A 13,483-nucleotide genomic window follows, 5' to 3' on the forward strand; every position below is an offset into this window, starting at 1 on the left:
TTTGAATATACTCATAAAATGCTCTAGGGGCACTGGAGATATTGCTCGGTTTGTAAAGCCGTTGTCTCAAAAGCATGAGAGCCTAAGTTTGAACACCAGTGCCTAGGTTAAAAAAAAATTTCAGTTGTAATGTCAGTTCTGGGGAGATCACCGGTGAGCATAGAGTTTGCTTGTAGCCAATCTAGTCTAATTGTTGAGCCCTATATTTCAATGAGAGACCCCTTTTCAAAATACAGGATGGGGACTGGTTTAGTGGTTAAGAACACTGATTGCTTTTCCAGGGGTCCCAGGTTTCAGTTCTCAGCACCAACATGACAGTTCACTATCATTTGTAATCTCAAATTAAAATAAAAACCAGTGATTACTTTCTAAAATTTTGTTTAAGAAAAGATGAGCAGCTCCTGTGGAAACACCCCATATTGCACCCTGGTTTCCATTCATACACAAACAAATAAATGGACAAGCATTGGTTCCCACTCAATAACTTTAAAGGTATTCTTGAGGAAACATGAGTAGTCTTTGAAGTACCATTGATGACTTAATTAGCCCTTTTCCTAGCATTCCTAGAAGAACTCAGGGTACCTTAGAGGTCAGTAGACATGATTCTCAGTCCTTGTTCTGGCCCACTTACTGATGACCTGGTCCATAAAGTCTGTGGATGTTTTAGAGATAGTTTTGTAGTATAGCCCAGGCTGTCCTGGAAGTCAAGACACCCACCCTGGTCTCTTGAGTGCTGGCTTGCCCACTACACCACCATGTCTAACTTAAATACTGAACTTGTGCCTAGTTTAATCTCTTCCCTCTACCTATTACAGCTTCAGCACCACCCCAGGCTCCCCACACCTTCCCTCCTGCACAGATGAGGGCATTGTAGAGATTGGGCAGTTTTCCAAGGTCACATAGTGAGGCCAGAATATGAACTCACTTCAAGATAGAGAACTCCATACCTGTGTGTTGTGCCGTATTCAGCAAGGCGCTGCATCTCTGAACCACTTTTCCATTCTAAATGAGGATAAACTTACCTGTCCTGACATCTTCAAAGAAACGCATGGAGGGGTCAAAATGAAGTAGAATTCTGAAAACACTGGAAATACACAGTTATTCAGAGAGACACTATTGGGGAAGTATGTATATTAAGAAGCAGATTTCTACCCTGCCCCCACTCCACAAGGGTTTGCAGTGGTGTGTGGGGATCAGATTTTCTTCCCAGAAAGCTTGCACCTGCTGACCATGTGGGTGCATATTAAACCATTGGAGAAAATACATGACTTGTACAGCTTGAGTCATAGAGTCCCCTTCACAACTGTCTCTAGGACCCTATGTATCTATAAATAGTTACATAATTTGGTATAGGGTAGAGATGGGGAGTTGCCCCTACACTGTTTACTTGAAAGATAAAGGTTTGATTTGGTTTTTTGTTTGTTGTTTGTGGGGGTTTTTGTTGTTTTTTTCATATAACTGATAGGTGATTTACTTTTTCTCCCACCAGGATACAATGTTTCTTTGCTATATGACCTTGAAAATCTGCCTGCATCCAAGGATTCTATTGTGCATCAAGCTGGCATGTTGAAGCGAAATTGCTTTGCCTCTGTCTTTGAGAAATACTTCCAGTTCCAAGAAGAGGGCAAGGAAGGAGAGAACAGAGCGGTTATCCATTACCGGGACGATGAGACCATGTAAGCGTGGACTTCAGCTCCAGGCTGAGGGTGGCTTCTGTTTAGGTGGAAGCCCTACCGCCATCTATATATACCCAAAAATGTTGAGATGTTGGGCATCTCCAGCTAGGGGCCTCATTCTAACCCTCCTCCCCTGAGAAAATCTGCCAAAAATCAGCCCCTCGCTGAGGCTGCTCAAGACTGCATCTACAGGCTACCTACCATATTTGCCAAGTGATTCCTCCCCTGCCTTCCCAAGGGTCGCCCAGGAGTTGCTTTGCTCTGCTCAGATTAAACCTGGATTTACTAATTCGGCCTGATTGACTTAATATGTTGGTGGTGGCGTTGCTACCAGGGGAATTTAAACTTTTCAGCTCCATACACCACTGACTAAGAGAGACAGTGTCAACCAGATGGAAAGAAATCTGTGCTGTCCTTTAAGGCACTGATCTTTTGAGGGTTTTATGTTTTTATTTTTAGGATTACTAATTACTTTATGTGTGTTTGGATTTTATGAGTTTATGATTGTGAATTTTGTAGAATGGGAATTGTAGCCAGTGCCCTTAACACTCTGCAGGCCCAAGGCACTACTTTTCTGAGTTCTCTTAAAGGAAGTTCCCATGGGCTAGAGAGATACTCAGCCCTTCAGACAACTTACTACCTTTCCAGAGGATCTAAGTTCAGCTCTCAACCCACTTGGCAACTGCAATTGTCTAACTCCAATCCAGGGTGTCTGATTTCCTCTTTGGACACCAAGCACATATATGCCCAGGTACACATGTAAACAAAACACCTGTATATTAAATAAATTTAAAGATGGCGTAGGTTATCGGGCATCAGAGGCTGAGCATAAATGCTGTTACTACAACACCCCCCTTTTTTGTTTTTTGTTTGGTTGGTTGGTTGGTTTTTGGAGGCAGGGTTTCTCTGGAACTTTTGACTCTGTCCTGGGACTCACTCTGTAGACCAGTCTGTCCTTGAACTCATAGATCCTCCTGTCTCTGCCTCCTAAGTGCAGGGATTAAAGGCTTATGCTACCACTACCCACCTGTTACTGCAACTCAAGTTATCTGTGTACTATGTATGGATCGTATCATATGTAAAGAAACTTTTTATAAAATGAGTCACTAACTTAAGATACTATGTTATGCCTTACATACAAGATTTAAAAGTCTAGTTTTGTTAATTCCATTTCCTTCTTGGGAATGCATTTACTACCCTGACTTTCTCTGGCACACCTTTGTTTTATTGAGATTGAGACTTTGGACTTTACCCTTCTACTTCCCTTGCAGATAAAGTTAGTGACAGAATCTTCTGATGCTGTACTTACTCCTGAGTTTGTTTCCCTCAGGTATGTTGAATCTAAAAAAGACAGAGTCACAGTAGTCTTCAGCACGGTGTTTAAGGATGACGACGATGTGGTCATTGGAAAGGTCTTCATGCAGGTATGGAGCAGAAGTCTTCAGGGGAAATCGTGCGGCAGGAAGTTAAATCTTTACATACCATGTACATAGCCATCATATGGAGTAGGGTTGTGTGTAGTTCAGTGGTAGAGCATTTGCCTAATATGTACAAGGTCCCTGGTTTAATCCCCAGTACCTGGGAAGATGGTAACAGAACAACATGCATGTACACCATAGCATAGAAAAGACAAAGTTCTGTTAATGTTGCAACTTGAAGATGAAGCAAACAACCCTGTCTTAGTTTGCTTTTTTGTTGTTATGATAAAACACTGGCCAAAAAAATCTCCAAGAGGAAAGGGTTTATTTCTCCTTAGACTTCCAGGTCACAGTTCATCAGTGAAGGAAGTCCAGGAGCTCAAGAACCTGAAAGCAGAAGAAGTAAAGCAGAAACCATGGAGGAGTGTTGCTTACTGGCTTGTTCCCCGTGGCTTGCTTGACCTGCTGCTTCCTTATACAACCCAGGACCAGGGGTGACACCATGCACAGTGAGCTGGGTCCTCACATCAATCATTAATCAGGAAAATGCCCCACAGCCATGCCCAAAGGACAGTCTAATGTAGGCAATTCCTCGGTTGAGGTTCCTTCTTCTCAGACATGTCTAGCTTTGTGTCAAGTTGACAAAACTAAACAGCATGGCCCCCACCAAACTTACATGAATGTTCTGTTTCTTCTTGATGGTTCTTGCGTTTTTCAGGACAAGGCAAGAGGGAGAATTAGTCTTGACTGGATAGTAACTCTCCTCCCTTCCTGTGACAGAGCCCTTGATCTGAAGTGTGCTCTCATTCCCTTGTCTCCTGTGTTTCCTCAGTTTTGTAACAAGGTCTGCTCTTGGCTTGGTTTGGGTCCCTGTCTTCAGAATGGTGAATAATGATTTGCAAAGTAGGGATGATACGCAGGAGCTGGAGTTGTGGTTGGCTGGCAGGAGAGCCCTGCCACAGTTTGAATGAGTCACCATAGATTGCCTCCTGCTTGGAAGGGTGATAGGACTTAGAGAACATTTTGTCATTGGGATTCTGGTACAGTGGGACTGGTATATTGTCGACCGTTGCAGCTGCGTCCTTTTGGCTGCTGGCCAGTCACTGGCTCTCGGACATGAGTTTATTGATCAGGAGGTATTCAAGCTGCTGCCTTCTGAAGTGGATCAACAGTCAGAATGTAATATAAAGCTTTAATACATTTTCCTGTTCCCTGGTAGAATGATGAGTAGTGTTTTGTTTTGGTTTTTAATTTGGAAGCAACCAGGCTTGTCGCCCAGCCTCTAATCCAACCACTTAGATGCCTGAGGCAAGAAGATTGCTGCAAGATGGCCTAGGCTACTGAGTAAGACCTTACCTCAAGTTGTTTTTTTTTTTTTACTTCTAAAGAAAATTTTAAAGCAGAATCTTTTTTCTTTCTTTCTTTCTTTCTTTCTTTCTTTCTTTCTTTCTTTCAGAATAGACTTGAAATACTGCTGTGCTTAACACAGTGAGGTTTTGTGTACAAGCCTTCTACCTAGCAAGGGAAAACTTCAAAATGCCATCCTTGTTAATGGTATCCTTGTTAATGCTTTGTATTGGAACTAATCAGAAACTCTTAACTTGGGGTCCTTTTGTGAAAAAGTGGAATGTTGACACTTTAGCATTTGATAGTACTGGACTTCATGAAGAAAAGGGGGGTATGCATATATGACTCTTAAAAGTAAGCCCTTAGACAGATATTTCCTAATATTTTTCTGCAGAATTAATGGAAATTAAATGCAGTAGTTAAGAAATTAGACTACATCTAGGCTAGCAAACTAATCTTAAAACTATAAATATAGCTTTCAAATATAAATATAGATTTGGCAGATTTAGGGATTGTGTGTGTGTAAACTCTTTTAAAAGTTCTGTTCCACTTGTTCCAGGAATATCCCAACTTGTTTTTAATATTTTAAACAAATCTTACCTCCTGGAGTACTGCAAGTCTGCTCTGTAAGATTTTGTAGAGGCTCTTTTTTTTGTGGAGGGGGTATGAATTTAGACGACTCCTTCAAAGTGCATGTGGCAAGGCACTTACCTACATGAAAAGACAAGCAAGCCTATTGTAGTGGCTTTTGTTTGTGGTTCTCCCAGTGTTTCTAAATGAGTATTCCATGATGTGCAGCCCATCTTCTCTGCTCCCTTCTCCAGATCAGAGGCTAGGGTAATTTATGTTGAATGGCCATAGAGACCAAAATAAAATCACCCAAGATTTTTCCTGTGTCCAAGAAAAGTTAGTTTTGTTTTGCATTGCTTTTTTTTTCTTTTGTTCTTTGCTTTCTTAAAACGGGCAACTTCTCAGCATGTAGCCCAGGCTAGCCCAGAACTGTGTGTGCAGGGTTATCTTTACATTTGGAGTAGTCCCTTTCCCCTGCCTCCCATGTGCTGGAATTACACGGTCTGCCATCACAACTAGTATATGCTTGTGTTAAGGCACACACTACGCTTCAGTGGGTGCAGTAAGAAAAACATGGAACACTCTAGGAGTTTGCATGTTATCCTTGCACATGGGCTGTGCTGATCTTCTCTGTGTGTTCCAGTTGTAGTGTATGTACACTCAGATGAACACTTCTGTTTTTAGACTGCCCTGCTATGCAGCCTAGGCTGGCCAGTAGCTTGTGATCCTCCTACCTTAGTCTTCTGAGTTGTGGCATTACTGGTGGGTATACCACTATGCCCAACTTGACTTACACCCTGATTTAAGATGCTCCCTTCATCATATACAGTTTATCCCCAGGATAATGTACTTTGTTGGAAGAAAGAAACAGTGCTGTTGGGCTTAGCAGTTTAAGTCACTTGCCATCAAGCTCAGTGGCCTGATTTGAGTTCCATCCCAAGTTCCTACATAATGGAAGGAAAGAACCACCTTCCTAAAGTTGTCCTCTGATCTCCACACATGTGCAGTGGCACAGAGTAAATAAAATGTATTAAGTATTTTTTAAAAGGAAATAGTGTGCTGGTGTTCAGCAGACATCCTATCAGAGAGAAGAAAGGGAAACAGTCTGGTTGGTTTCTGTGCTACAGATAGTAATAAAGACAGGTAGCTGTTTGCTGTTGCTATTTCAAGAGAAAGCAATGGAGAAGCAAAGACATCAAGTTATCCTGCAGAAACAGTGTTGACCAAATATGGGGAATGGCAGGAAGAGAAGGTGTCTTATGTAGCCAAGGATGATCTTGAATTCTTTGTTTTTTCTTTTTGTTTTTCAGTTTTGTTTTCTTTGTGGGAGGTTTTTTGAGACGTGGTCTTACTATGTAGCCCTGACTGTTCTGGAACTCTTTATGTAGACCAGCTGACCTCAGACTTAGAGAATCTGCCCACCTCTGCCTCTTGAGTGCTAGGATTTAAGGTCTGCACCACCACACCGGGCTGATCTTGAATTCTTGATCTTTTTCCCAAGTGCTGACTTTACAGGCATGTACCCTGTCTCCAAGTACCTTTCCTTTAGGGAATAAGGTATGTTGGGAAGGGAGCTAACCAAACACATTGAAACCCTTTCTTTACTCCATAACCCTGTAACAGCCAGGCAGGGTTATCTTCAGAGGCAGTGTATAAACAAGAGTCCCACATGATCTGTACTTTGCTTGGGATTTGATAATTAGTGTGTCTTGGCTGGGTTTTTGTTTGTTTGTTTGTTTGTTTGTTTTTCGAGACAGGGTTTCTCTGGTTTTGGAGCCTGTCCTGGAACTAGCTCTTGTAGACCAGGCTGGTCTCCAACTCACAGAGATCCGCCTGCCTCTGCCTCCCGAGTGCTGGGATTAAAGGCGTGCGCCACCACCGCCCGGCTATTTGGCTGGGTTTTATTGCTGTGAAGAGACACCACAACCACACAACTCTATATAAAGGAAGCCATTTAATTGGGACTGACTTACAGTTTGGAGGTTAATCCATTATCCTCATGGTAGGAGGCATGGTGGCAGGCAGGTAGTTGAGAGTTCCTATCTCTGTCTGTATCAGGTGTCAAAAGGGAAAGTGAGTGAGCCGCAGGGCCTGACTTGAGCTTCTGAAACTCCAAAGCCCTCCCCCAGTGACACATTTCCCCCAATAATGCTGCTCCCTATGAGCCTGTGGGGGCCATTTTTATTCAAGCCACACGTGGTGTGGGTTCTTCCTACTTGCAAACGAAAGCATAGTCCCTGTCCCTGCCCTCTCATTACAATGGATCTGGATCTGCATCAGCAGGGGCAGGGGTGTTTTCTTTTTTTTTTTTCTTTTTTTTTTTTTTTTTGGTTTTTCGAGACAGGGTTTCTCTGTGGCTTTGGAGCCTGTCCTGGAACTAACTCTGTTGACCAGGCTGGTCTCGAACTCACAGAGATCCACCTGCCTCTGCCTCCCGAGTGCTGGGATTAAAGGCGTGCGCCACCATCGCCCGGCAGGGGGGTGTTTTCTTTTACTCAGGAGTACTATGCTGTCTTTGAAGGAAAGAGAAGAAGAAACAGGAATAAAGCCGGATCTTTGGCCTAAGGAACTCAGCCTGGCAGGAAAGCCAGGTGCCCTAATGAATAGTGGTGTATCATAGAAACTCATCCAGTTGTCGAGACTCTTGGAGGATGACTGTAGAAGAGGCGGTATGTGAGCAGCAACAGCAGCCACACTTCCTATCATTTGGCTGTGTGACCATGTTTTCAGTGTCTTAACCCTGACACTGTCTCTATGCAGCTGCCCTGTTTCAGAAGACACACTCAGTCTACACATTGGATCCGATTCTTCTTTGCTTTTTAAGGGAGGGGTTTCTAAGGAGTGAATTCAAGGCCTTGCATTGTATTGCTGTCATTGCTGGGAATGAACTCTAAGGAGAAGGATGTCATATTCACTCATTGTTTGTATAGGAAAGCATGGGAACCTGGGGATTAAGCATAAGAGGTATGGCCTGTTTTGTTTTTTTATACTCTTGTCCTTTTATATATATATATATAGTTTGATAAGCACTGTGCTTTTGTTAAGGATCATGAGCTCTTTTATTTGGGGGAAGTTGTTTGGTTTGGTTTTCTAAGACAGCCTGTAAACTGGGACTAGGCTGAAACTGCCAGGGATGACCCTGAACTCTTGATCCTTTTGTCTCCACCTTCCATGTTCTGAGATTAGAGCATGTGGCACTACTCCTGGTTTACTAGAGTTTTGTTAGGGTTTGTTTTGAGGGGCATGTAATCCATGCTAACTTACTAACTTAACTTGATTCTCCTTCCCTACCCAGCTTCTTTTACTCTGTCATCTTTAGCCCTCGGGGAGGGGTTAAATTTACTTTAAAGTTTTGATTGATGAATTCTAAATAATAACAGATAAAAGATCTCTTAAACAGTACAATCAAAGGCCTAGCTTGGAAGAGATCAGGTGTGGGTGTACTGAGATTATTGGGGCTAGATGATCAGGAGTTAAAAGTCCTCCCCATCAACTACAGATATGGCCTAGCCGTTAAAGGCTAGTCTCATAACCAAAAGTCTTTCTTATCTATTTAGTGAGTTTAAAACCAGCCTAGCTACATGAAGCCCTGTCTCATGGTGGGGATGAAGGGTCATGGGGAAAAGGAAAGGAAGAAACTGGAAAGAAGGGGCAACCAAGGGAGCGGTGGGAAATTGTTCAATTTGTAAAGAGTTTTCTATGTGCATTTAGAATTTAAAACTCCATCTAAACCCTGGTACTCGTCACCATGAAACTGGAAAGATTTCTTTTTAAAAAAAAAAAAAAATACTTTGAGGGCCTGGTAAGCAGCAGTGCTTAAGTTTTGTGTTTTGTCTTCTGAAGCAGTCTTCCCACTCTGACCTGACAGCCTTGAACTCAAGAACTCTTGCCGTAGGGGGAGGGAAATGGGAAGCGGTTGTGGGGACGAGGCAGAAATCCTTAATAAATAAATAAATTTAAATAAATTAAAAAAAAAAAGAACTCTTGCCGTGTTCAACGATCCAAAAAAGGGGGTCGAGGGGAGACTTGCACTGCAGTACTTTGTACCACAGTTGAAAACCTTTGGTGTCACTTTTCTGTAGTCTCCTTTTGAATCTTGAATGCAGTGGGAGCAACTGGCACTTGTAGCTGAGGTGGTTTTATAGTTGTTTTAGCTGAGGTGGTTTTGTAGTTGTAACTGAGGTGGTTTTGTTGTTGTTGGTTTGGTTTGGTTTTTCGAGACAGGGTTTCTCTGTGTAACAGCTCTGGCTGTCTTGAAACTCACTTTTTAGACCAGGATGACTTTGCACTGACAGAGATCCGCCTGCCTCTGCCTCCTGAGGCTGGGATTAAAGGCGTGTGTCACCAGCACTGGGCCTGTAGCTGAGCTTTGACAGTTAATTTTTAGTTATCCGCTGGTCCAGAGGACAAGGAAGGTCTGAGCACATAGTATGGATAGAGTGCCACTCAACTCACGTGAACTTTCTCTCACTGTGTCTCCACAGGAGTTCAAAGAAGGACGAAGAGCCAGCCACACAGCCCCCCAGGTCCTTTTTAGCCACAGGGAACCTCCTCTAGAGCTGAAAGACACAGATGCTGCCGTGGGTGACAACATTGGCTACATCACCTTCGGTGAGGCTGGAGAGGTAGTTCAGTAGTAGAGTGCTTGCCTAGACACGCATGGCCCTGAGTTCAGTCCTCAGCGCTGCACAGAACAGCGTGTGGCAGTCAGTGCTTGAGTTTTTGCTTCTAATACCTGAGTTCAGCCATGATTGGCTGACTCTTCTTTTCCACTGAAGATACCAAGCTTCACTGTGTCAGCCTTATGAGCTGGCTGATCGTGACAGCTGACAGCTCATTCCCATGCTGCAAAGCTGCAAAAATGTCTCCTTTAATTCACCTTTAAGCTAAAGGTGTAGCTGTCTGTCGCTGGTGAATACGTTCTTCTACATTCTTGAAGTTGAGATGTATCATACAGTTATGGCGAGTCAGTTTCATGAACAGCAATACTTTCTTTATGGTACATGAGTCGTGGTAAACTTGGTAAACAATGCGTTTCTTAGCCTGATATTTACCTTTTTTTTTTTTTCTTCCTTCAAGTCAGGGTAAACTGAGAACCAGATTCCTACCTTTCTTATCAGCCTTTCCTTTTTGGCACAGTTGATAGACTCAGGGCTCTTGATGTTAGTGAAACACAGGTATGGTAAGAACTGGAACCCAAAGGTGGGTCTGGCCCAGTGCAGCAGGCTGAGCCTGTGGGTGGAAAGCAGCTCACCCTGCTGGACCTGCCATATGTTTGGTTTTCATGGTCAGGAGATGTGGATTCTTTGGAACCTAGTTTCATTTTATCACCACAGACCCTGGACAAACAGCTTTGTTCCTAAACAAAGCTGGAATCTAGAGTTCAGAATGGAGTCCAGATTTGGATGAGTGCCCAGGGTTATACCTGGTTTTTGTGCCATGAGCTTTACTATTGGCACTCGTTGGCACTCCCTTGATTGTGTTGTCTATGATGGTAGCACACATGCCACCTCTAATGCCTTGTTTGTTTGTCCTGCTCAGTGCTCTTTCCTCGCCACACCAATGCCGCTGCTCGAGACAACACCATCAACCTGATCCACACGTTCCGGGACTATCTGCACTACCACATTAAGTGCTCTAAGGTGAGGAGGCACCAGCATCTCTACCAGGCTGTTGATTAATTCTCAGTAGACACTTCCACATGGGGTTGAGAGGGGAGAGAGAGAGCACTCAGCAATTAAGAGTACTTACTGCTCTTTCAAAGGACCCAGGTTCAGTTTCCATTGCCCATGTCAGCTCACAACCATGTGTAACTCCAGTTCCCAAGAACCCTTCTGGCCTCCATGGATACATACATATGTGCATAAAATCATGCAGTCACATGTATACTAAATTTTTTAAAAAATCTTGTAAAAGTTCCAAAGGTCTTAAGAAATTATCTCTGGGTATCTCTTGGTATAGCCAGTAGCAGAGCACTCGCCTCACAGTTTGGCCCCCACAGTAAGAGAAATGGGCCGGGCGGTGGTGGCGCACGCCTTTAATCCCAGCACTCGGGAGGCAGAGGCAGGTGGATCTCTGGAGGCCAGCCTGGTCTACAAGAACTAGTTCCAGGGGACTGGAAAGACGGCTCAGAGGTTAAGAGCATTGCCTGCTCTTCCAAAGGTCCTAAGTCCAATTCCCAGCAACCACATGGTGGCTCACAACCATCTGTAATGGGGTCTGGTGCCCTCTTCTGGCCTGCAGGCATACACACACAGAGAATATTGTATACATAATAAATAAATAAATTTTAAAAAGAAAAAAAAAAAGAGCTAGTTCCAGGACAGGCTCCAATGCTACAGTAAAACCCTGTCTCGAAAAAACCAAGAGAGAGAGAGAAAGAGAGATCAATGACCCCCCCCCCTTCTCCTCATCCTACCTGTAGTAGAAGGGTGAGTCTATATCTCATATTATTGCCTAACCATCCTACCCTCACCCTCCCTTACATGCTCCTCAACATACCCCATGGCTTATACCAATAAATGCAAAGCTATTTTTCTAGAACATGAACCTGTTTTAATTCCTCCTGTGTTTGCTCTTAGGCCTATATTCATACACGAATGCGAGCAAAAACATCTGACTTCCTTAAGGTGCTTAACCGTGCACGCCCAGATGCCGAGAAAAAAGAAATGAAAACAATCACGTAAGTAGTTAGAACCACCTTCCCACCTCAGCTCAGCAAGAAGCAGCAGGTCTTGATGCCTGCAGCCAGGTGACTGAAGAGGCCAACAGGGCCAGGCCTAGAGCCACCAGAGTGAAAGGGAAACAAAAAGGGCTTGGCGTACATGGGATCAGGAAGAGTTCTCTGTTCCAGTCTTTGCGAGCTACAAGAATGACAGGGAAGCAAAACACAGGACTTTTGTTGTTGTTTTTACTAAGAATTTGTTCTCTGTGGGCTTAAATTTTCAAAGGCGAATCTCTTCTTCCGTATTCCTGGAAAAGTAGAGTCAGCCACTTCAGGACATTTAGTATCTGAAAAGGCCTGGAGCCAGCACCTAGTATTCTTTCTACTGGTCTGCTCTCAGCAGGAAAGGTATACAGGGCCAAGGCTGCCTTCGTCAGGGAGAAAGATGACAAGCAGAGCAGTAAGGAGTGTGGCTGTGCTCCAGAGACCAACATGGCATAAGACCTATAGAGCTCACTCTAGTGTGGGTGGCAATCTGAACACCTTCAGCGCCTTCTGGCATGTGCTGCTGTACCAACTTAGACTCCATTGACATTTGAAGGTTCAGCTGAATACTGAGAAATGGTAAGCGTTTTTCAGTAACGGGAGCATCAGGCTTTTCTGTATGGATTGGTGGGAAGTCTCTTCTGACTTTCTCTGCTGCCACCTACAGCCTAAAGGTTGGTGCTCCATCTGACCTCTGTAGAGAGATCACATCAGATGCCACGTCAGTATGACAGCTGCATGGCATATCTAAAAAATGCAAAGCTGTAGAAGAGGTGGACAAGTAAGGTTATGCCCAGAGAGGTCTGCATTTTTTCTGTCCCTCCTTTCCACCAGCGCCATTGTGTGACCTGGAATAGAAGGCAGACTTGCTCTGGTGATGTGTCAGAACCACCTGTGGCATGAACCTGTAGTCTCAGCTGCTGAGGCTGTTGGGGACTGAAGCAGGTAGAAAAGTTGAGGCTGACCTGAGTAACATTAGCAAGCTCTTGTCTCCAGATTCAAACAGGTGGGCTGGGAGGTGGCTTAGTTGGTGAAATGGTTGCTGTGCAAACATGAGGACTTGAGTTTGGATATCCATCATCCATGTATGAGCTAGGCATGGTGACACATGCTTGTAACCCTACCACAAGTGGATTATAGGAGCTCTCGGGCCAGCCAGTCTAAGCAGTCAGTGAGTTCCAGGTTCAATGAGAATCCTTGTTTCAAAAAATAAGATGAAGAACCAGGCATGGTGGCACACACCTTTAATATCTGGACTCACTTGGAAGACAGAGGTATGGCCTCAGTGATTTCAAGTGATTTCAACCTGGCTTACATCACAAGTTCCAGGCCATTCAGAGCCTCCAAAAAATAAAAAAATAGAAGAAAGTGCCCAATTGAAGAAAGTACCCATTGCTGACTTCTGACCTTTACACAGAGACACAGATACAAAGCAAGCAAAGAAAAAACCAGACAGAAATGTCAAAGATGTTAAAATAGTCCTGGGACTGCTTGCATCACTCTTATCTCTGGCTAACACGTGCTCCTGGTGGTTGCTGATTGGACAGAAAAGGGCAGGAATTGATCCCCGCCCTGATGAGGAACCTAAGGAAAGATGGGTCCTTTACAGGAATAAGTTCAGTTGTTCAAAAGCCTGCTAAATGTAGACCGATTAATGCGGCCTGCTATAGGTATGGTTCTGAGCTAGAAGTTGCCTGTGGAGTCAGCATTCTGCAGTACTCTGCTTATCTTGTGGGGAAAGGACCATCAAATAGTTTGATTGA

The 13,483-nt window shown here is 43.8% G+C and overlaps 1 protein-coding gene and 1 non-coding gene across 3 annotated transcripts in view; one reads left to right on the forward strand and one right to left on the reverse strand.

The window, feature by feature from the left end:
• Nucleotides 1-13,483, forward strand: part of Arpc2 (actin related protein 2/3 complex subunit 2) — a 32,287-nt gene that overhangs the window by 16,766 nt on the left and 2,038 nt on the right. For both annotated transcript variants that reach the window (XM_041650160.1, XM_041650159.1), the window contains 5 exons: nucleotides 1,490-1,676; nucleotides 3,007-3,100; nucleotides 9,496-9,622; nucleotides 10,553-10,653; nucleotides 11,593-11,693. In XM_041650160.1, coding sequence (XP_041506094.1) covers nucleotides 1,490-1,676; nucleotides 3,007-3,100; nucleotides 9,496-9,622; nucleotides 10,553-10,653; nucleotides 11,593-11,693 — 610 coding nt within the window. The remainder of the gene's footprint in view (nucleotides 1-1,489; nucleotides 1,677-3,006; nucleotides 3,101-9,495; nucleotides 9,623-10,552; nucleotides 10,654-11,592; nucleotides 11,694-13,483) is intronic.
• Nucleotides 5,579-5,681, reverse strand: LOC121447706. The gene has a single exon (XR_005974234.1). It is a non-coding gene; the product is annotated as a U6 spliceosomal RNA (small nuclear RNA).

This window comes from Microtus oregoni, unplaced genomic scaffold (genome assembly GCF_018167655.1).
Source record: "Microtus oregoni isolate MIOR12 unplaced genomic scaffold, Mior012 000004F_ref0000308, whole genome shotgun sequence".
Taxonomy (NCBI): Eukaryota; Metazoa; Chordata; class Mammalia; order Rodentia; family Cricetidae; genus Microtus; species Microtus oregoni.